Raw genomic sequence first — 25,415 nt, 5'->3', positions numbered from 1 at the left:
TCACTGAGGTGAAAAAGATAATAGCACAACATTCAAATAACACCTCCATACAAGAATTTGAAGACAAACTTAAGACAGACCTCATGAAATTCACCCAAAGCCGCAAAGAAGATAAAATACGTAAGTTTCAGAGGGATGCTACAGACTATAAGGAGGGCAGTGTCTACAGCGGGAAAAAGTGAATTCCTAGGAGCACAGTTGGAGGCCCATCAGCGAGACCAAGATCTAGAACAGTCTCGTTCAACTTTTCCAGCAGTGAAGATGACGTAAGCTCAATGCCCTGCTACACCTCGGGAGGCTTTTTTGAGCACCCACCCCACCCCAGTTAAAGAGGGAGTGGATCGGGGCGAGGACGTGGAAACGATCGAGGAACAGGAGCAAAAGCAAAGGAAGAGGAGAACGCAGAGAGGCAGAAATAAACTGGGAACCCAGATGGACACGGAGCAGAACCCGACACGAGCCGTGATCAACATTTTTGCCAAAGCTCTGTCGGAGGAGAGCATCCAAGTCCTTTCAAAAGGGTTGATTTTTGCACCAACCTATACTCTGCAAAGAATTCAACACAAAGACCTCTTCCGCTTCTACAGGAATCTACACCTCAAGACCTGGTACAAGCCACAGGCCACACCTGCAAGCTCCATAGACACAGGTCAGAGAGTCTCTTTTCCCCATAGGCGGCTTTTTAAGCCTAAATCAACTTTCTGCCCACTGGTTCAGAATACAGCATTAAGTACATTTGCTAAAAAGGTGAATTATGATATTGAAAATTTGTTTAAAAATAAAATATCACCCAGGCATTGTAATCTGTCTCACACTGAAGAGAAGGCTTTGGAAATACTATCCAAAGACAGTAGTAATTAAAAATGCAGATAAAGGTGGTACTATGGTAATTTGGGGAAAGGACATGTATATAAAAGAGGCCTTTCGTCAGTTAAACAACACAGTTTTATCAGCCATTGACATTTAACCCTATTGAGTCTCTGAAAGAGGAACTGAGACAACTACTATATGTGGCCAAAGACAACGACTGGATTTCTGAATCTGAACTTGGTTTTCTGTGGAATGAAAACCCAAGAGTGGCAAGCGTGTTGATAAGTGTGTTGTAAACCCAAGTGTGTTGATAACCCTGCAGGGAGACTTGTTATCTCTGGTAATGACAGTCGCACTGAACCAATCTCTAAGTACATTGGCTATTTTATTGAACCCTGTTTGTCTTCACTTCTGGCATTTGTCCAAGACACCACAGATGTTCTGAATAAGATCACACAACTACAAAATATAGGCTCTGATACATATCTAGACAGATAATTTAGATCTGTCTAGATATGGATGTAGAAGGTCTTGCAGTTCTGACACATTTTTTGAGTAGGAGACCTGAGTCGGAAATGCCACCTACAGATTTTTTACTGTCATTAACAGAATGGACATTGAATAATAATATATTCATCTTCCAGGATAAGATTTTCAAACAGATAAAAGGTTGTGCTATGGGGGCTTGTTACAGCCCATCATATGCAGGTCTATTTCTGGGAAAATGGGAAGAAGATTTTGTCTTAAACCAGGAAAAGAATGCCTATTTAAAATACATCGTCTGGTGGGGACGTTACATTGATGATGTTTGTTTGTTTTGGTCTGGGTCAGAGGCAGATATTAAATAGTTCCATGCTTTTTTGAATAACATTAATCCCAACATCAAACTATCTAAAAAAAACTAGAAAAAAAGGGCATGGTTTTCCTTTCACTCAATGTTATTCATTTTCAATGTCATGTGTTTTCCCAGAACATTTGTGCCACCATGTCAGGTAAAATAATTACCGCAAAGAAATTAATCCTCTGGATGGAAAAACTTTTTTCTTCCTCTTCACGAAGACACGAATCACGATATCTACTGACTAGCGTTTCTTCCTGAAACCTGTAGGAGTCGCTGTGACGCTCTTCAGTCCGCCGGTAAAACCACTGAAGAAGAGGAAGCCTGGCGCTCAGACTGAGGTGTGTTGTTTTAACTGTGTGTGTGATTGTTGATTTTCTGTCTGTAGTGTTTTAATGAGCTTTAAAGGAACTACTTATTCACATTTATCATTATAAAAATGAATTAACCGTGATTTTACCACAGTAACGGGTATTTGTAATAATAGTAAGTGTATTTGTAGTTATAAACACACATTAGCCTTTGCTTACTACAGTAGCTGTGTTTTAACTGTGATATTTGTAATGAAACCAAAGTTAACACGTTTAATTTTCAATGCTGGACACTTAAATAACGCTTAGAAACGAGTACAAGTATCACATTATCATGTTTAATTTCTGAAATCTGCGTTTAAATCCAGCAGTTTTAGATAATGATAATGTATAATGATATTCTTACGATAATGAATTTAAACATATACACGCCTAAACATATGTTTATTTATATCTGAAATTAATGTCTATTAGTATATGAATATTATCAGAAAATGCAATCATTTTCATATTCAGTTTTTCATTTTGAGTTTAAATCAGTGTGAGTTCATTATAAATGCCTCTTGTAATAATGATGATGATGTTTGTCTTCAGATGTTGACCATGAGAGCACAGATGGATGTGATCTGCTGTAAATCAGTAGGAACTGATCTGTCCATGCTGGATATTGAGGATTTCATCACTGAAATCTGTCAGCTGAAGAAAGAGGTGGCGTCACTGGAGGCAAAGCTGAGAGAAAGAGGAGACAACCCCAACAGAGAGGTTTGAACAGCTCATCATTTCATCCTTCAGCTCAATCAAACCAAAGTTGTGTTAGCTTCTCACTTCTTAAAGGGATACTTCACCTCTGGGAAGATGAATGTGTATTTAAAATAGGTCATTTAAGTAGAAGAAATGTGGAGAAATTTTTGAATTTGGAGCTTTCTAGACTGAGAAAAGCCAGAAAATGTATTTTTGGCTTATGTGGATGAAAGACAACAACTCCCAGAATGCACTTGCTTCGCTGCCTTAGGAGGCCACGCCTACCGGTTAGAGAGCACAGTTGAAAACAACAAGGCTAGCCTCAGTAAGTGATGAGTTTGCCAGGGATTTAGAGACCCAAAATGTCCGGGATTCGGCTTTTGCGTTCTACAGTCGCCATTCATCATGTTTACTGTGGCGAGCAGGACGAGGCTGACGGCCGCGGGAGAACGGCGCGAGGCCGGTGGCGTCATTACTGAGACGCGCCGGGTCTCGCATCTCTCACGGAGGAGCGGAAATTTTCTTAGCAAGGGTAAAGCGCACATCAACCGATCACTTGTTTAGCGTTCATGTAAACACTACAGTCAGATTCACCAATCGGAATGAATTCAGTTAGATTGAAACGAGAGGTGTGAGATCACCGGCGCCACCAGTCCGCCCCCAGCTCGAGCCAGTCTGGGCTTCTCGTCCGCGACAGGCAGGTCTTCTGCCTCGGCTGCTCTTCGCTATGCGACTTGTAAAGGTAGCCACAAACACCTGATTCAAGCATCAGACTTCCGAAATCCTCTTCCTCTATATCATATTGAGCACTCTCCTCCGCTATTGTCATATCTTCACATCTGTCTCCACAGCGCCTGTTAGCTTAGCTTCCAAACAAGATGGAGGATATTGCTTTCAGTTTCAGAAAGTGAAGTCCCACCCACTGATCTGTAATAGGCCTGTAGCGTGAGCGGGTCCCTCCCCCTGGAATAATGAGGAGCCAGTGTTTGTAGTCTCTACACTTTTCAATGAAATGTGACTTCCTGCTTATTATGACGCAAAATGATGATTTTTACGTCATAATAAGCAGGAAGTAAAACACTTAAATCCTTATTTCTCCCATCTCAGGGAAAAATGAATGAAAAATCCACGATTATTATAATATATGACTGGGTTTCTAACAATACAAAGCTTAATGCAAATGGGTGAAGTGTCCCTTTAAGTTAACAGCAAAATATGCTAACAAATCACCAGTATACCCACTAGAGATTACTCCTGAGTAATGAGGCTAATATCAGCAGGTTGTTGTTTATTTGTGTTGATCTATGATGTGTTTGTCAGGATCTGGAGAAGGTTTCAGTGTGTGTGAGTGATGGAACAGAAGCTCAGGATTCAGTCTGGAGATACAGAGACACACAGGACTCAGAGCTCAGCCTCACTTTACTGTGTTACACTGACGCTCAGGATCATGGATCTGCTGATCAAACCTCTGACTGTAACGCTGGAGAACAGCAGATGAAGATGTGCTCCGTCAAACTGGAGGACTGCAGGAACCTGATAGAGAGACGAGGAGAAGAAACCACAGCAGAGGAACAACAACAGAACCAGGAGGAGGAGGAGGAGGATGATGTTCAGAATGAGGATGAAGAAGGAAATGATGTTGAAGAAAATGAGGATGAGGATGATCGAAATGATGACAGTGATGATTTTATTCCTTCAGGTGTGTATCTTCCATTTATGATCTTTTGTTATGGTAAGTCATAGTCAGAATTAGGGATGCTCATTTCGGATAATTTTCCCGGCCGACAACCGCCGCTCGTTATCCGAGTATTAACCGTTAACTGATAAGAGTATAATATTGAATTGGCATTAAATAAAAATAAAATTGACGCGTATCTGTGACCCGTTAAAAATACAAACTTTTTTTTTTCACGGATATATTTTAACGTGCAAACAGCAGCATACAGAACAGATCAACAACAGAACCAAATTTTCACGCACCTGCAGCATTTTTAACTTAATTTACAAATTAAGATGACAAAAAGAAAACACTGAATCCGTTTGAAGCTTTGAAAAACCGGCAATTTTTTTTCCGTTAGACTACGTTTTTTCGTCAAATAAAAATAGCAGGCCTACCTCATTCCACACCTTGTCTAATTTTTATTTAAAAAAACGAACATGTCTACATGATGTGGGGTTAGTCTGGAGCGCAGCCTGTTGACAGTTAGACCCGCGACAGAAAAAACCCTCTCCGATGGCACAGATGTCCCGGGAATACACAGATAACGTCTCGCTAGAGTGGCCAGCTTCGGGAAGCGCCTTTGCTCTCCTCCAGTCAAGAGAATATGTCTGCAGGCACACGTGGTTGTGCGTGTCGACGCGCCCCGTGAGTTAATAAATATAGGCTATATAGTATTTTCTTAAACCATGCAGCAAACTCAAAAAAAAATTTTTTCACTTTTAAACCATTTAACTGATAGTATTAATCGGTCAAAAATTGTACTTCCGGTTAATGGTTAAACGGTCAATATGAGCATCCCTAGTCAGAATGTGTGTAAGCATTTAGTTGTGTTCCTAAATCAGCAGGTGCAGACATTAGTTACTGTGAACCGATGTGTTGAAAACACTGTATCATGAGCTGCATCACAATTTCACATTTATCTTTAATTTTTAAAGGGGACCTATTAGGCAAAATTCACTTTTGCATGCTGTTTGGACATGAATGTGTGTGTGTACACAACCACCCAATAGTGATAAAAATCCACTCACTCCTTTTTTATTAATCCCCATAAATCATCAGCAGTGTCTCCCAACGACCTGTTTTCAGAATGCGGCTTTAGTGACGTCACTAATACAGGCCCCGCCCACGAGTGTTGACAGACACTGCCGTTTCAACATAGACCCGCCCTGATCACTGCTGCACTGACGAGAATGTCTCCCAAGCGTATTAATCCACATAGCTCTCTCTATTTACTCCCGAAATCTGAGGCAGCCGCTGAAGACGAGGTGGAATTATTTTTTTTTAAGAGAAAATGCTCCCTCAACTCTACTGAAATTTGTTTATGTACTTACGCACTTCTTATACTGTTCACACTCAGCTCTTACGGTGATTTTCTGGAGTAAAACTAACGCTTCATCTATTGTGTGATGTACAATAAACTTAATTAAACTCATCAGTATATTTTTGATCATCATTCGGACCTGGTCCGAAACAGCAGACTTGTATAACGTTAGGCTATTAATAGTGGATACATACAAGCAGATGACAAATGCGTTATTTACGTAATTAAACTAAACTATACCTGTTCCATCTCTATACAGCACTCTGACTCTGTAGGCATTATTGTCCGACTCCGGGTCAAAATGAACAGTTTCTGAGAGTTTCTGATATTATCATCATTTCGTGAAATGAAATTGTCCTGAGAGACTGAGCGCGAGCTCATGAAGCTCCGCCCCCTGTGCCGTGCAGCAGCAGCTCATTTGCATTTAAAGGGCACACACTAAAACAGCGCGTTTTTCTGAGCACCAAAAAGTGACAATTTAAACATGCTGTAAAAAATGATCTGTTGGGTATTTTGAGCTAAAACTTCACACACTCTGGGGACATTAGAGACTTATTTTACATCTTGTGAAAAGGGGCATAATAGGTCCCCTTTAAGCTCTAGAAGTTATAGAAAAACATAGACGGATATTATAGAATTTCATGATGTTAAGTGCATGATTCATTAAATCTAATTGTTCATTTTAAGTTAGACATTTTGGTAACACTTTACAATAAGGTTCCATTAGTTAACACAGATATACTGTACGTTCTTTGCCAATTACAGTGGAATCTATAAGCTCAATTTAACAACACAAGCACATATTAAATATATTGCCATTATTATTGTATAAATATATTTGTATCAAATGTGTTTGAATATTTCACTAGTGTCCGCACTGGGACTTCATTGTTTGTATTACTCCACTTGCCTGTGTTTGCGCAATTTGCATTATTAAGCCAGTAGGTGGCGACAAGTGACTGTCTTCATAAGTGAGCAATTGAACCATTAATTGAACAGATTAGTCCAAAAACATTGATTAATTTAGGAAAGAAATAAGTTGCTGAAACTTGGAATATGTGATTGTTTATTGTCAACAATTTTTTTTTTTTTTTTTTTTGCCTTCAAACACTTTAAAAGGCACGTGCAGATCGGGAAAATCTAAATTTTCTATTTTTAAAAATCACTATTTCAACATTAACTGATGTGTTACTAACATTTGTAGACTCTTTATTAACATGACTTACCATTAATAAAGCATTTAATAATATAATAATCATTTATTAATGGTAAGTCATGTTAATAAAGAGTCTAGAGACTATCATCGCCAGTGGCCCATGCATATCGACTGTCACTAAAAATCAGTGGTAAAACATGAGGAAATGCTAGATTTTTTTATAGCTGACAAAGTTAAAGTCTAATGAAATACACTGACACCTTATTTTTGTCCTTTCAAAAGTAACTGAATGCACTGCTACATGTATTAGCCTACAGTAATCATAATTGTATTTAAAACATATAAATGTACATGCATTTACAATTATGTCATTATAAAATATATATTTGTTTATATACACACTATAAATGCATATATTTGAAAATAATAAATTTTCTGCTTAAAAAACAAAACAAAAAACGTTCCGTACATAGCCTAGATCTACGCGCCCCCTAAACCCACATAATAAAGATGGACAGTGACATAGAAATTTGCACAAATTAAGCATACGTTCCATACAATTGAGGTATTATCGAAATCTAAATTTTAATAACAAGTGATTATTTAACAAAAGGCAAGTAAAACGGTCAGGGTTACATTTTAGACACACACACACACACACCTCTGAAGCGATAGAAAAGTCCTCGGGACCGCATCACTTGCAAGACGAAACTTGCATTGGTGTACAAGGCCGAAGTCCACCATTCTCCAGTTGAATGGTTGCTACACACACATAGTTTAGATGTGTCCGTGGTTGATGGCCAACCAACCACCCGCAGCCAGAGTCTAGCCCTGGCAGCATCGCAGGGAAAGATGCACTGGAACTTTTGCACCACGAAAACAAACGCGCGTCCCATCATTGCCTCTCTCATCTAATACGCGATATCACAGTTTGACATGTCTGTCATTGGAAAGTTCCACGTGGTGCCATGAATAATTAAGAGAAACCAATGAGTCATCAAAGTACTAGGACACAATGAAGATTTTAAACCTGGAAGATGAAAATTGAAAAAAACTAAAATTTTACCATTGTCTCCCTACTATTAAATCTAACAGATGCTAACATTGTCTTCAATGGTGTTCAACACACATACCTCTGTTAAAATCTCAGAAAATTTGGTTTAGGGTTTCATGACCCTTTAAAAAAAAGAATTTTGATTTTCCCGATCTGCACACGTGCCTTTTAAAGTGTTTGAAGGCCAAAGGATAACAGTAGCTTTAAAAGCATGTCAATGGGCAGGTAAACAAATGAAATAACATACAATAATACATATACACCGCATAAAACATCAACATACATATGTCCAGGAATGTAAGATTTACAAAATCAGTATATAAAAACAAATTAATTACAACACAGTCATCAGTGGTTGCAGATTTGTTCTGATAGTAGCCAGTACTTAAGCTTGGTTTTAAAAATTGTGAAGCTATCAATGTTTCAGATGTTTATTGGTATGGAATTCCATACCTCTCCTTGCACTGCCACCTTACCGTGGTGGAGGGGTTTGAGTTCCCGAATGACCCTAGTAGCTATGTTGTCCGGGGCTATTTGCCCCTGGTAGGGTCTCCCAAGGCAAACAGGTCCTAGGTGACGGGTCAGACTAAGAGCGGTTCAAAAACCTCTTATGATGGACTTAAAATCAAGGACCGTGACGTCGCCCGGCATGGCGCAGCAGGAGGGACTGTAAGGGGCTGGTGCTTAGTGGATTGGGCGGCAGTCGAAGGCGGGAGCCTCGACAACCCGATCCCTGGACACGGAAACTAGCTCTAGGGATGTGGAACGTCACTTTGCTGGCGGGGAAGGAGCCTGAGATTGTGCGGGAGGTTGAGAGGTACCGACTAGAGATCGGGATCACCTCCACGCACTGCTTGAGCTCTGGAACCACATTCCTTGAGAGAGGATGGACTTTTTACCACTCTGGAGTTGCCCATGGTGAGAGGCGGCGGGCTGGTGTGGGTTTGCTTATAGCCCCCTAGCTCAGCCGCCATGTGTTGGAGTTTACCCCGGTGAACGAGAGGGTCACTTCCCTGCGCCTTCGGGTCGGGGATAGGTATCTCACTGTCGTGTGCGCCTATGGGTCAAACGGCAGTGTAGAGTACCCAGCCTTCTTGGGGTCTCTGGGAGGGGTGCTGGAAAGTGATCCAACTGGGGACTCCGTCGTTCTACTGGGGGACTTCAATGCCCACGTGGGCAGCGACAGTGACACCTGGAGGGGCGTGATTGGGAGGAACAGCCCCCTTGATCTGAACCCGAGTGGTATTCTGTTATTGGACTTCTGTGCTAGTTACAGCTTGTCCATAACAAACAACATGTTCAAGCATAAGGGTGTCCATCAGTGCACGTGGCATCAGGATGCCCTAGGCCGGAGGTCGATGATCGACTTTGTGGTCTTTTCATCCGACCTCCGGCCGTATGTCTTGGACACTCGGGTGAAGAGAGGGGCGGAGTTGTCAACTGATCACCACCTGGTGGTGAGTTGGATCCGATGGCAGGGGAGGAAGCTGGACAGACTCGGCAGACCCAAACATACTGTAAGGGTCTGCTGGAAACATTTGGCGGAGCTTCGACTGGATCCCATGGTAGACTGGAGACAAGGAGTCCGAGTGGACCATGTTCTCCACCTCCATTGTCGACACGGCCGCTCGGTGCTGTGGCCGTAAGGTCAAGCTGAAGAAGGAGTCCTATCGGGCCTGGCTGGCTTGTGGGACTCCTGAGGCAGCTGACTTGTACCGGCAGGCCAAGCGGACTGCAGCCCTGGTGGTTGTGGAGGCAAAAAAATTGGCCTGGGAGGAGTTCGGTGAGGCCATGGAGAAGGACTACCGACTGGCCTCTAGATTCTGGCAAAGCCTCCAGTGCTTCAGGAGAGGGAAGCAGTGCCCTACCAATGCTGTTTACAGTGGAGTTGGGCAGTTGTTGACCTCAACTGGGAATGTCATCGAATGGTGGAAGGAATACTTTGAGGATCTCCTCAATCCCGCCGACATGTCTTCCATTGAGGAAACAGAGGCTGAGGGCTCAGGGGTGGACTCGTCCATCACCCAAGCTGAAGTCACCGAGGTAGTTAAGAAGCTCCTCAGTGGCAAGGCACCAGGGGTGGATGAGATCCGCCCTGAGTACCTCAAGTCTCTGGATGTTGTGGGGCTGTCTTGGCTAACACACCTATGTACAGCAAACCCCTGTACAGCAAAAGCAGTTGTTGGTGATAACTCAGTTAGCCATGATTCCGAGGGAAAATGAAAGTCAAAATTTGAATCCATCAGCAGACCCCCAATTTGCTCAGTCTTTGATACTTCTTATATTCAAATGTCTGACGAGCAGTCTTTTGAGTTTTAGTCGTTTGTCCCACAAGACTTTAGCCTGGTTTACTGGTTGAAAAAGTTCAAACTTCCTTTTAGTCGTCATTCTATTTAATTGTTCTTTATGTATACAGCCATTCAGGTGAAGAATAGTGTTTTGTAGAGTTGCGATCAGACTTACAGATCGGTTGTCGCTTCCTTGATGCAATTCAGTGGCATTTACAAACTGAGGTATATCCGGCAATAATGGCTATAGTTCAACTTTGCAGACTGGACCCAGATTTGAATGAACGTCACCTGCCAGTAGGATCGTAATTATCCAGTAGCTGGTTAGCCTGTAGTTTGGGCTTGGATGTTTCATCATAGAGCGTGGCCAGGTAGTAGTTGGTATATTAGCCTTTCCATTGCTCAGGATATTTGAATATACAACTTGATGACTCAACTGAGCTAAGACAACAAGGTTCCCCTGCACAACACCGCCGGCTCGGCCGGACCAGCAGCAACGGTATGAAACCAGCAGGAGAGCAAAGATGTAAATAATCATGGTGCCTCTGTACGCCATATTTCCAATAAATTGGCTTAATCCTCTTCCAGTTTTAAATTTGATGTTTTATTTGCCAAAAAAAAAAAATTCTTATTGAGATTAGTCTTGTACTTATATTTGGTTTCGACCGAGCAAACTCCTGCAGCACCTGCCGTACTCCCTGTCCGCTCCACCATTTTTACCTCCAGTGCCTGGTCACGTGACTGGCAAGTTTAACAAGCCAAACACAAACACAGAGTAAGCTTCAAAGATACCCTTAACGCTACTTATTAACTCATTAACATGAGCATACAAATTTTTATGATACAAAACTATTAATACAATTAATTGATTGGTCATCTGGTCACACTGTGTTTGAGTGCTGAAGCCGCTCAGATGAGAAGGTCAGTTATCGTTGTGCTAATCATTGCCACCCACACCACAACCTATTTCACAACCTTCATTATATAGCCTACACAAAATTATTAATGGTAAGTCATGTTAATAAAGAGTCTTCAAATGTTAGTAACACATCAGTTAATGTTGAAATAGTGTACACTTTACAATAAGGTTCACAAAATCCATTAATAAATACTTTGTTGAATGCAAGTAATGATAGTAAAGTGCGTATAAACGAACAAGTTTTCCCGCTAGTTTCTCGATGTAGAATTATGTTTACCAACAGCCCAAATCAATGCCTTATTATTAAATAATGTTGATGAGGTACACAACAGTATTTTTACCTTTAGGGTAAGATGGGGATTTAGAAATGTTCATCCTGTGTTTCAACTGCTACATAAACTAATGTATACATGTACAGTAAGTTAACCTTACAAAACAGTAACGCTTTTCACAGGCATTGTTCAAGTTTAGTTCATGTTATCTAATGTTAACTAATTGTGCTGTTAATGTGAATAGATGCATTAGTATATGTGTGAGTTAACATAAAGATTAACTAATGCTGAACAGGGGCGTTGTTCATGGTTAGTTCATGTTAACTAATGCATTAACTAATGGAACCTTATTGTATAGTGTTACCGACATTTTAATACCTTTTTTATTTTCAGATGTGAATGGCGGTTCATCTTCTGATGAAGAAACAACCTCGACATCAAAAGAGCAGCTGAAGGTCAAGAGTTTCTCCTGCGTCACCTGTGGGAAAACATTGAGCTCACTGGGAAATTTAGCAAGACATGAGAGGACACACACAGAAGATAAAGACTTGACATGCAAGAGATGCAACATCAGCTTTCCTACCTTAGAAGAGAAGAGACGTCATTCAAAAGAGCACAGAGTGAAGAAGGAGTTTCACTGCGAACAGTGCGGGAAGGATTTTTTCACCACTCCATCTAATATGAGAGCTCATATAAACACACACACTGGCGAAAAGACTTTCCACTGCAGCGAGTGTGACAAGTATTTCAGCACCAAACAATCTCTTCTTGTTCACAAGCGAGTCCACACGGGGGAAAAGCCGTACAAGTGCCCTCACTGCGAGAAGAGTTACAACCACAAATCCCATCTGACGATCCATTTGCGCGTTCACACCAACGAGAGGCCGTTCCAGTGCAGCGAATGTGGGAAAACCTTTACAAACTCAAGCTGTCTAAAGTCACACCAGAAAATACATTCTGAGGGGAAACCATATCAGTGTTCACACTGCGATAGAAGATTCCGTCACAAATCTCAATTGATTTGCCACGAGAGGACTCACACCGGAGAGAAACCGTACCTGTGCTCCTACTGCGGGAGGAGCTTCTTTAGTCCGGTTAATTTTGCATTTCATCAGAGAGTTCACACTGGAGAAAGACCGTATAACTGTGGTGTTTGTGGGAAGAGTTTCGCTAAACAGTGTACCTTAAAAAATCACCAGCGGATTCATACGGGAGAAAGATCGTTCAAGTGTTCTCAGTGTGACAAGACGTTTGCTCGGTTAGACGTCCTGAAGACTCATGAGCGAGTTCATACAGGAGAGAAGCCTTACCGCTGCTCCATCTGCGACGAGAGATTCGCTTATTTAGGTAGTTTTCAGACCCACCAGAAGAAACATGCTAAAGAACAAACTGCTCCTGAATCATCATAGTGTCTTTTCATCAGTAAATCTGGATATAAGACTCATTGAGCTCCTCCTGAAACTGTACATTGAGCTCTTTCTGCCAGTAGGAGGCAGTGTCACATTGAGCTTGTGGATTGAGAGAGTAGAGATGGATTGAACTAAACTCTGTATATGAAGTTGTGTTGGACAGAATAGAACAATGATTGTAACTTGAGCTATTACTATTAGCTAATATGTTTGACAAACACACTGTCACAGCAGCCACATAAAAATCGAATTAATGTCAATTCTCAATAACAACTCCTGTAGACGTCTGACAGAAATAAAGTCAGTCTGGTTATAATTCTGATTAGCTAAAGAGAAAAGAAGACATTAAATCTCTGAAGATCTGATTAAACAACTCCACAAACAGCATTACCAGCTTCACTTATTACTAACCAGGCTGACTTTATTTCTGTCAGACGTCTACAGAAGTTCTTATTGAGAATTAACAGAGGTTTAGATCTTAATGTCTTATTGAAAATGTTGGTCATCATTATGATGATCAGTGTTTCTTTTTGTTGGTCAGTTTGACTCTTGGCTCTTTATGCAATTTGGAGTTTTTTAACATACTATATATCAGAACCATTTTATATGGTTTTATGTGGTAAAAAAAAAAAATAGCTTAATGCTGATATTTACCACTCTATTACATGCCAAACACTAATTACTGTCTCAGTGACCAGAGGTCCAGAATTAAAAGTGCACTGGCATGCCAGACTTTTCTCTGTCTTGTTTTGCTAATTACCTGTTTTTAAGTCTGCTGCCTGTCAAATTTGTCATTTGTCTGTAGGTAGAGATATTTGACTTGAACACTAGGTGGGGATATTTTACAGCTTTTAGGTTGCAATATAATTACACTATGAAGGCCATGCATTATAACATATATAAAAATATAACAAATATACAACAAATACGTGACTATATTCTGGAAATAGGATCCAAACACACACACACACACACACAAAATGACTGTACATTTGCAAGTAATTTTATAAAAATCAAAATCCCCTTAACAGCAAACTCTACAGTTGATGAGCATATTCCAGTTTAGAAACATAACCATTATCTGAGTTATGTTTAGCTTGTCCTTTCCTTCTTTCAAATCCTCTACAGGAGATTTATGTACCAAATGAAACTTTTTAAATGTACTAAGATATTAAACAATTAAATTATTTAAGAACATCCAGGTAAAATAAAACTTTCCATTTAGACTGACAAAGAGTATTTAATTTAATTATTTAATTATTAATAACTGCAATATCTCTGAAAGGTTAAAGCGAAACATTTGCACGCTGCAGTCATGTGATCATATACTCAAATACGGGGAGTTAACCTGAGCAGTTTCAGTCTGTCCTTTCCATTCATCCGTCATTGATTCATCCAGATCAAGAAAGAGAGAGAGAGCAGAGCAAGTAAAAGTGATCATTGAGCATCTGAATCAGAAAAAGAGGATTTCTTGAGAAATGGCACCACCAATTACAGGTCAGTAAATCACCTGATTAATCTGATGCAGTTAATCAAGAAGAAAATTAATCTTATTCTGGACATTCTAACAAAATTTTATTTATTTCTAAACAAAGCTATTGAATTTCTAAAAATTAAAATAATGAAAAAAGACAAACAAAATGGTATATTGAATTGGAAAATCATTCGAGAAATTGATAAAACTGATACAGCTATACCAAATTTAAGAAGCAAATGAGATTTTAAAATCTCTGAGAATATGAAATATCAGAAAAATAAATGCAATAAAAAACCAAGTTAGAAAAAAGCACTGATGTAAAATTTAATAGAGGCGAGCAATCAGTTTATTACTTGACCTGATAAAGGAATAATTCATAAATTAATCTATTATGTTGTGTAAGCATGTGGAAAATAGTCAAAAGAGAGAAATCATGAAATCAATGAAAATAGTACTAAACATAACTAACGTTTTTTTCCCAGAGAGAGAATATACAGTTTGTACAGTATAAAAAACCATTACATCTATGGAGGTTCTCACAAGTATTTCTAAACAAACGTGTGTGTGTTATTTTGAAAACAATTCGTCTTTCTATCTTCAGGAGATCTGAGGATTGTTATGTTGGGTGTGACTGGAGCTGGAAAGAGTGCAACAGGAAACACAATCCTGGGCAGAGATGTGTTCTTAGTGGATTTAAATCCAGACTCGGTTACAAAATATTCTGAGAGAAAAATGACAAGAAAGGGTAAAAGGAGTATCTCAATAATCGACACTCCAGGCCTGCAAGATACATCGACAGAAAATTATAGTGAAAACAAAACTAGGGCAGAAATTAAGAAATGTATGGAAATGTCTGCTCCTGGCCCTCATGTGTTCCTGCTGGTCATCAGACTGGATGAGAGATTCACAGATGAAAAGAAGAACGCTGTGAAATGGATTCAGGAGAACTTTGGAGAAGAAGCTGCACGTCACACCATCATCCTGTTCACTCACGCTGATTCACTGCGTGAACCACTGAAAGAACGTATAGAAGACAGTCCTGATCTACGGCGGTTTGTTATGAGCTGTGGTGGCAGATATCATGCATTCAACAATGAAGACAGAAAGAATCAGGATCAAGTCAATGAGCTGCTGGAGAAGATGGATGAAATGGTGCTGAAAAATGGAGGAAAGCACTACACTAATGAGATGTTTAATGGTGTCCAGCGAAGGCTTAGCTGGGGGAAAACTGGAATTACTTTAGGAGTAGTCTGTGTGGTAGCAGTGGGAGTAGCAGTAGTAGCAGTGAAGAAAAGCAAAAAGTAAAGTGAAAATATGCGAAGATTAGTCTTGAAATAGAATGAAAAGCTGTTACAGGTTTTAAGTGTATTTCACTCATTGTCATTTTGGAACTTTGTTTTTTAAAGTCTTTTTATAAAAATGTTTAACAAACATTTATCAGCACAGCATTAAACCACTGCAAAATTAAAAAAGGCAAGGCAAGTTTATTTATATAGCACATTTAATACTCTATGGTAATTCAAAGTGCTTTACACATAAAGTAATTAAAATTCAAACAAAAAGTTGATTCGATGCCACAAAAGTATGTTTTTATTTTATAGAACTTAAAAACTGATTAAATAGGTATTCAAAACATGTATAAAGATATAAAGATACGATATAGATATAGATATAGATATAGATGCAAAAATAACATACATAAACATAAAGGGGTGGTTGTACTAGGGTTACAGCACAAAACTCTGAGAAGATTATGTCGGCTCCTGTTTGGACCAGGTTCTTATGAAGACTTCGGATGCTCAACACGTGAAGAGACGGCGCCAACTCCTGCGAAGACTTCAGATGATGCAAACTCTGAATCAACATGCACTAATGCTACAATTTTCTATTTATTGTAATCATGAGCTCCTTGTTTCTGCCTAAATGAATACATGATATTTTGAAATATGGACATTATTTGGACACAGTCACCTCTGATAACAGATCACTGTAAATTGTAATGTGGACTCATGCATTTTCTGTAAAACTGCTTTGAAATTATATGTATTGTGAAAAGCGCAGTACAAATAAACGTGAATTGAATTGAATTGAATTGAATAGATGAGATGAGATGATAAAACAAATCACTTCTGGGTAATAATTGATTTGCGACCAGGTTAATAGATGTTAAATTACTGCACTGGATCAACTTAATAAGATTATTTTGTTGTGTATATTTTATATTTATTTTTTAAAAATTGCTTAAATGTAAAATAAAACCTAGAAGTACACATTTACTTCTATTGGAGGCTAAAAGATTCAACAAAATGGGACAGTGTATAACCCAATGACAGTTGTGAGACTGATTAACAAACACACACACTGACTGTTGTATTTTTTAGCCCATGTTTTACGTATTTGTTAATATTTTTCAACTTGCTTACTGTTTTGAATAAAATGGGGGTTGGTATAAATACATTTTAAAGAAGTTCATGTAACAAAATAAATGGTAACTGGCTTTACTCTCTTGCACAATGGTGACCCACAAAATTCAACAATTTTTTTTTAATCCCAACAGATCATTACACACTAACAGATGTGTAAAACACATAAAATAACACTTCATTTCAACATTTACTCTCATGAGCAGTCATTGAGTTCACATAAATACATTCTCAGAAATTAACTTATTTTGTTTAGTAAATTTGACTTAGATTTTACAGTAAACAAATGACTTCAGACACAGCCTCAGATGAAATCAACTGAAGAGAAAAGAAGACATTAAATCTCTGAAGATCTCAGCAGAGGAGGATTAAACAACTCCACATATTAGTTATTTTAGTTTTTAAGTTTTAAATATGGATATTTTTCTTACACAAACGCATGGCTTTTAAATTTTGTCATGCTGCAATGTATGCTGGGAGCCATGAGTTTTATACTATGGTGACTCCCAGCCGTCACCATTGTTAAGATTCATATTCTGATTCTTGATCCCTTTAAGTTTCGTTTGGCTGCTGTACATGAGTTATAACAGCCAGATGAGCAAAAAGAAAAGGTGATCTGATGGTGTTGGTTGTGTTTTAACATAATCATTATTTCACAATCATTTGACCTGAATCACTGAACTCATATAGAGTCCAATTCATGAGTTAGGTGAACTATATTAATTATAGCAGCATTATATTTATAGTCTGTTCAATGAAATCCATAAATCAATTAAATAAAAAAATTATATATATATACACTTTTTATAGGCACACACACACACACATCAAGATTTTGCGTATGAATCTCATCAATGGTGACAAACAGATCACCTCTGATCATAAGCTCATTATTTATTCATGCAGCAATGCATGATGGGAGCCATGAATGAGTTTTGATTGGTGGCACCCAGAATGCACTGCAACATGCTTTATAAATGTCACCATTGTTGAGATTCACAGGCTGATTATTGATGTCTGTGTGTCTCTTTTTTGTAAAAGAGAAACTTTTTGGAATTTATTTTTGTTTACATTGTAAAAGTTACAAATATTCTCCCGTACAAGGACAGTGCTGCTATAATTAATATAACTAAATTGGACTCTATATGAGAAATAATGATTATGTTAAAACACAACCAACACCATCAGATCACCTTTTCTATTTGTTCATCTGGCTGTTATAACTCAGGTACAGCAGTCAAACGAAACTTAAAGTTAATAATTTAAGGGTCAAGAGCCCAACTAAAACACACACTTATCTCCACAATGGTGACTTTAATTATGGTTTTCTCCTTCAGTGATTCTGCTTGTTAACACCAGGTGTCTTCAATGTTGGCAATAAAAGATATTTTGTAAATTTTACTCATTTTAAATGGTTAACTTTTAAGGAATTAATTTGATTAATTATTACTCAATTATAATTTGTTCAATTTAATTACTTTTACAATTAATTACTAATTGAAATAGCCCGAGTAAAGATTACAAGCACTTTCTGTGTGGAAAAAGTTGCCTAGCTTTTTTTAAGTAAATGTCACTCCACATTTTTTTCAGTGCACTTTTGGTCAGGAAAAATATTAGTAAATATCCTACCTTACGATGCTGAAAACTATATCACTTGATCATAGATTTTTTGGCTTTCTTTTTAACAAGTTATGGTTTTGGTAAACAGTTACAAAGCCCACAAACTCACATAAAAAGATTCAAACCGCCCAACTAAAGCCAACACAATTTCCAAAATTCCTATAAAACATCAACATCTAAACTGTCATTTCTCAATAAGAACTTCTGTAGACGTCTGCCAGAAATAAAGTCAGTCTGGTTAGTAATAAGTGAAGCTGGTAATGCTGTTTGTGGAGTTGTTTAATCCTCCTCTGCTGAGATCTTCACAGATTTAACGTCTTCTTTTGACTGTGTCTGAAGTCAGTTGTAGTTCTTGTGTTTCTCTTTCCTTTAGTGATTCTGCTTGTTCACAGCAGGTGTTCATCACTAATGCTCAATTATCACTTAATTAATCACTGAATTATCTCATTAACTTTAACTCAGATTCAGAGTTACTATAACTCTCTTTAGAGTGGGACCACATGTTCTCTGAGCGGAGTTAATTCAACCCTGGGGATTTTGCTGTGGCTGTTGAAAGCTGAAATAGGTGGAGAGACATTTAGGAAACCCAAGTCAAGTGTATAAGTGAAATTGGTCAAGTCTTTGGGATTTTGGTGAATTCAGAAGGGGGTGAATGTAACGAGTATTGATTTGTAACTAGTTTTATTTATTTTTATTCACACAAAATCTGAATGGTTTCTGTTGGAAATTAATATGGATATGTAAGAATAGAAAAAAAATTTAAAAAATTACTTCTTAATGAGTTTTGCGTTCGTCGCTGTTGTGATGTCATTGGCGCGTGGCACGCTCTTGCTTCAGTCCACGGTAGGTCTGAGCAGAGATTATATGCAATGATTTAACTACATTTTCCCAATTCATGCAGATAAAAGAACCACTGAACCAGCAATTCGACTCCAGTCTCTATTCAGCATCGCACCACCACACAACACAACACAGAGGGGTTGATGAGACATGACGAGAGACACATGCGCGCGTCCAGACTGACTACACTATAGGCTATTGTTATTATTATTTTATGCAGCCCTACATGTATGCCTAGCCTGGAAATCCAGACCTAAATCTGAAAGATTAATGGTCTGTCATCGACTAATGAAAATCGGCCAGCTCGAGGGGTGGCACCTAGCATGCATTTGAAAATCTCACTGCACGCAATTTGTATAACACTACGACCAATCACAACAAGCCCCATAAGCTAACTGGGTAGTATATGCCTACAAAGCGCAACAAATCTGGTGTTCATTTTATATACAGTATATATATATATCTATAGTCATTTTTAAAGTGCAATTTTAACCAGAAAAATCTATGATTTATTTTTTAAAATGTATTCCCAAAACCGTGCAGCCCTATAGTTTCTCTTGATATCAGCATTTTTACAGGTTTTTTTTTTTTTCAGGGATCAGATGCCCCACTGATGAGTCCTGCTGACTTCCACATTTACATGAGTCTCTGTACATGAACATGGTAAAGTGAAAAATCAAACACCTTGGAAATGACAGGTATGTACTATGTTTCAGGAATGGCACAAAGGTGTGTGACTGTTCAAGTCTCTGTCTTTAGATCAGTGTGTTAAATAATGTGTTTTTTTGTCATTTGTTGTGTATCTTTGGATTATGTTGTGTTGTAAATAAATCCAAACAATCAAAAAGCCATTCTTTCTTAAATCTCCTCATTCTTTGTGCAAGGTTGCTCAGAATGACAGGGCCTGATAGCTCCTAATAGGGCCATTAGGGGGAGGGTCTTTGTCTTTCTCAGGTGTGAAACCACATCAATATTCATGTGTTCACGCCTCCTTGCATAAAGCTTTCTTACACATAACATGTCTTACAAATTTTAAATCAATATATTGTCTTATCTGAATGAGTATGCAGGATGATTTTCACATAATTTTGGAGCAAATATTCTAGTCTATGTGATACAATTTTCAAATGTTGTGTGAAGAAATAATCAGTATGGGTTTCATGACATTATTTCAGTGACAATTTTTCTTCTTTTTTTTTTTCACAAACCACGCATAAATGTCATTATCTCAAAACTTCAAACTTTTATATACATGCTGCTGACATATCATTGTAGCAGAGTTTGTGCTAAATACAGTTTAATCAGACTTTAGCCATGAAAATGTCACAAGTAACAGAAATAAGCACAAATGTCAGAGCATGTCAGAACCAGGGCCAGAAAACACCTCAGATCCCAGAGGGTTAACAGACGGTGACTGTGTAGTTGCTAGTCCAGTGGAAATCTCTTTATTTACAATATAATTTGAGTGGTCTCAAATGAAATAAGTTCACAGTAATACTTTGCTCACATTATTAGTACATTATACATATTAGTTAATACATTTAAACAACATTTGGTCAATTTAAGGCAGTCAGTTTCTGCAAATGAATCAAGTTAACGTGTTAAGTTTAAATTTAGTGAATAATATTACAGTAGAACTGTACAATTAACAGTAAATTACTGGCAACAGTGTTAAAAAAGCCTGGTAAGGTCTAACAGTGTACTTAGGAAGTAAAAAGAACAATAAAAAGTAAGAAATATTTTTTTTATAAATTATTTCAAATAAAAGTAAAATAAATATGATCACTTGACTGGACAATATATATCTTTTTCAATAAACTTTTTTTAAAAAATTTTTTATATCCATCGCCATCACTAATAATGTCATAATCTGATCTGTTAAAGTTATTTAAGTTTTTCAGTGCCTTAAAATGTTTGTGAGTATATGGTTTACTTTTATTTTGACAGGATTTTTGCCATCTATAATGTAAAAAGACTTTGCAGGTAAGTAAATGTTTAGTCTTCACTTAGGTCCTGTAGCTGCAACAGAGCTTGATGCTGCACAAGGTCATGGGTTTGATGCTCAAGGAATGAATGAACTGATGAAATGTTGAATGCAATCAATAAAAGCATCTACCAAATACGTAAATGTATTGTATTCAAGTATTTAAAAAGTTTCCTGCACACAATTTCAGGCTGCAGTTGTTCAGTTGGTGGGAACTTGCCATTGAATATTTTAATTTGTCATGACAAAACAGGCAAATGAAAGTTGATGCTCTTAGGATTTTTATTTTTTCAGACAAATACAAAATAAAAAAGAATAACTGGAATGAAGAACAAACTTTTATTTACTTTACTTCATTGTCATTAATTTTACAGATAATATGAAATAAACAAAAATGAATAGAGTGAGAATAAACAATATGAATTTTTTTTTAGAAAAAGTTGTTAAATTGGTTTCCCATTCAATGTGACTTACACTAGTCAATATGTTTTCATAACATTAAGACTCAATTCAAATGGAAAGTAAAATGTATATAGCAATAGAATGCTATGTTTTATTTTCCATGATAATATGTGGAATGTATTAGTTGTGTTTAAAATTCATTGAAATACTCTGATTGGTCGGCAGGAAATAATTAAACTGTCATTTTGTATCCCTTAAAATAGCTTATATGTATATTTATATTGATGATAAAAGGCCATCCCAAAGAGCTATAGAGTCTCACAAAGCTATTCTACACTGCTGAATAGCACTGAAAAGTTTCTAGTTCTCTAAATACTTCTTTGCTGCTTCCGCTGCTGCTTCTGCTGCTGCTTCCATTGCAGAAAACGCAGCTGCTCCTCCTTTGGCCCCTGCAGCTACAGCTCCTGCCACTGCTTCTCCTGCTACTGCTAGTCCTCTCTTTCCCACTTCTGTTAGCATCTGCTCCTTCCTAATCTTCTCTTGAGCTGCTTTATACATGTCATTAGTGTAGTGCTTCCCTCCATTAAAACTGACCATTGTTTCTATCTTTTGCAGAAGTTCTGTGACCTGATCTTGATTATCTCTGTTCTCATTGTTGAATGTGTGATATCTGCCATAGCATGCCTGAATTAGTTGCTGTAGATCTTTGCTTTTGCTGATGTATTGCTCTACAGGTTTACCCTTCAGGACATCAGCGTGAGTGAACAGCACAATGGTGTACTTTAAAGCATCTTTTCCAAAGTTCTCCTCAATCCATTTCACAGCATTTTTCTCCTCCTCTGTGAATTTCACACCCAGTCTCAAAACCAGCAGGAACACATGAGGACCAGGAGCAGACCAGTAGATACACTCCTCTATTAAAATCTTAAGGGTTTTATGATTGACTAAAGTGTCAAACAGACCAGGACAGTCAGTAACTGATATGGTTTGTCCATTCACAATTACTTCTTGTTTCTCACAGGTCATTGAAGCCGACATCAGAGAGTCTTTCACCGTAAACGCTTCTCTGTTCAGGATGGTGTTTCCTGCTGCGCTCTTTCCTGATCCAGTTTTACCCAGCAACACAATCCTCAGATCTGTTACAATGTAAAATGTTTTTTGTTGGATTAATATGAATTTTGTTGGATAATATAAATATGAATACACTGTAAAAAAAATAATAAAAAAATCTGAATTTTAATGGTAAAAAACTCTAAAAAAGCAACAGAAAAGACATGTTAATTGCTTAACAGTATGTACCCTTACTATATACAGTGAAAAACTGTAATAGCTCTCATGGGGCATTTCATGTAATTTTACAGTAAAATACTGTTAAATGTGTGGATTTTCACTGTAAAAAACAAACAAACAAAAAAAACATACCCTTGCATTTACTGTACTGTACCATAAAAAATAAGGTAGAAATTTTTATGTTTTACATGAATGAACTAAAAATTACAGTAAAAAATTGGCAGCTGTGGTTGCCAGTACTTTACCGTAAAAAATACGGCAGAAATATTTATGTTTTACGGCATTGAACTAAAGTTTACGGTAAAAAACTGGCAGCTGGTTCCAAGCGATTTACTGTAAAAAAATATGGTAGTAATATTTTAGGTTTTATGGCATTGAACTAAAGTTTTTGGTTAAAAAAAAAAGAAAAAGAAAAGAAAACCTGCCAGCTGGGGATGCCTGTAATTTAAAAATGTTGTATTACAAACCAATTTGTCATAAAAGTATTTTTTGAGAATTACCAGAGGTTTAGACGTTGATGTTTTATTGAAAATAATAAAGGTCTCACCATTATGGAGATCAGTGTTTGCTGTAGTTGGGCTCTTGATCCTTAACTTTCTCTGACTGTTTAAACTGTGTGTTTATAAAACACGTTCATTATGGCACACAGTATGTTATATATTAAATATATATATTTAATATAATATATATATTATTTTATTTATTATTATTTTATATATATACTTTATTATTTTAAATATATTACTTCTTAATGAGTTAGATAGGTCTGAGCAGAGCGAGGAGCAGGCTTGATTACTCAACCTTGATTATATGCAACGATTTAACTGCATTTTCAGTGTTGTGTTTCAGTTCTGCAGTGTTAAAGTTAATGAGATAATTAAGTGAGTAATTGAGTGATGATTAAGCATTATTGAGGACATCTGATGTTAACAAGCAGAATCACTGAAGGAGAAAATCACAAATTGTAAGCCACCGTTATGGCGATGGGTGTTTGCTTTAGTTGGGCTCTTGACCCTTACTGTATATCAGAGTCCTGCACGGGTCCATTTTTGGAGACCCGTCCCCGCCCGTACCCGCAAAGTTCAGCACCAGATCCGACCCGTCACCCGTGATAATATCAAAATTAAATCCGCACCCGCCCAGACCCGTTAATATTCGGCCCGTTACCCGACCCGTGCCCGCGATAAATCACACACAAGCTAAAATCTATTGAGCGGTGGGGACGCGTTCATAGGGTGCGCTGCCAATAACGCACCTAAAAGCTGTCACAAAGAACTGGGAAAAGTAATGATTATTAATATGTCAAATATATCAAGGATACATTTCAATTGTTTATTAATAAACAAGTGTTTTCTGTGTCAAAGTTGAAGTTGACGATGCTGACTGACTCGCGATCTTCGCAGTAGTGAGCGCGCCAGAGAGAAAATCACATTACGGATTGCATAAGCAGAGAGCAGTCTGCTTTCTTTTTCTTTTCTTTTTTTTTATTGTTTTGTTTAAAAGTAGACATTTCATGATTTCTATTTCTCAGGTCTGTGAGGCAAGTAGCTTATACGCTGAGTTTCGGTTTATTTAAGAGACGAGCCTCAAGTTCACGCGCCCGCGCCACCGTGTCGTGATTATTGCCTGCTATAGCCTATTTACCTCCTATTTATTGAATCCAATAAATTGGTTGATGAAACATTGATTCAAATTAAGATACAATTAATACGAAACGAAATTCACTTTAAAGAAAGGTTTTCTACATAAACTTAATGAAATGTTCAAAATCATGTCTGCCCACTGCATTTGTCTCCCGATATTCGGGATCATCTTATCTTATTCATGCTTTTCACTTTTCATATAATCAACATGAAATTTAAAAAAATATATTATTTTATTTAAACATGAATATGAAACTAAATCGTTTTTAATGACAGGGCTACAACACATACAGTACAGAGAAATTTAATGTCGGAGCATTGCCGGTGAGCATTGTGGAGGGGGAGATAGGCTACGATTTTCGATCATTTATCAATATTATTTTGCTTGATATGCCAATTCTTAATATTTGGTGTTTTTAATGTTTGTTTGAGATCTCTGTGAAAGTTTTAATTGTAGGTTCGTGGCCCTGAGTGTCGCGATTTCGGTTTCATTTCGCATATAGCCTACAGCCCTTATAATCATAGATGACGCCACCGGTTTTTATTTAAAAGAAAGACATATGTATATATGTTTGTATGTAGGCCTATATATGGGCAATTTATATACACAATACTTACTAAAATATAATTAATATCATTTTATTGCATTTGTATTAGTTGTTTGAAGAGTAAAAAAAAAATCGGTAGGTCTTAACACAAGTTCACTACCGGCAAGTCGGTCGGACTAAAAAGGGGGAAAAAAAATAATTGGGTTGGTCCTAAATTGACAGGGTCGGTCGGGTTACTGCAAACAAGAATATTTTTAAGGACGGCCTGACTAAAACACATATTTGCGTATGTGTAATGGTAATTTAGACATACAAATATTGCACATATTTTTCATCCGTTACCCGCCCG

At 37.7% G+C, this 25,415-nt stretch overlaps 1 protein-coding gene across 2 annotated transcripts; it reads left to right on the top strand.

Annotated features, from left to right (window-relative positions):
- Nucleotides 1–20,107, top strand: LOC311077549 (uncharacterized protein). 2 transcript variants are annotated; one of them, XM_084106081.1, is made up of 6 exons: nucleotides 1–649; nucleotides 1,919–1,989; nucleotides 2,554–2,721; nucleotides 4,021–4,399; nucleotides 11,824–12,777; nucleotides 19,795–20,107. In XM_084106081.1, exons 1-6 carry the CDS (start codon nucleotides 433–435, stop codon nucleotides 19,824–19,826), a joined length of 1,821 nt encoding a protein of 606 aa, XP_083962207.1. In that variant the 5' UTR covers nucleotides 1–432; the 3' UTR covers nucleotides 19,827–20,107. The 2 variants fall into 2 exon arrangements, with proteins under 2 accessions (XP_083962207.1, XP_083962206.1); XM_084106080.1 differs by lacking the exon at nucleotides 19,795–20,107 and having other exon boundaries at nucleotides 7–649; nucleotides 11,824–13,569.
- Nucleotides 20,108–25,415: the final 5,308 nt, after the last annotated feature.

This window comes from Abramis brama, assembly GCF_963993115.1.
Source record: "Abramis brama genome assembly, chromosome: 2".
Lineage (NCBI taxonomy): Eukaryota > Metazoa > Chordata > Actinopteri > Cypriniformes > Leuciscidae > Abramis > Abramis brama.
Note: the sequence above shows the minus strand (reverse complement) of the source record. Positions and strands in the feature narration are given on the sequence as shown.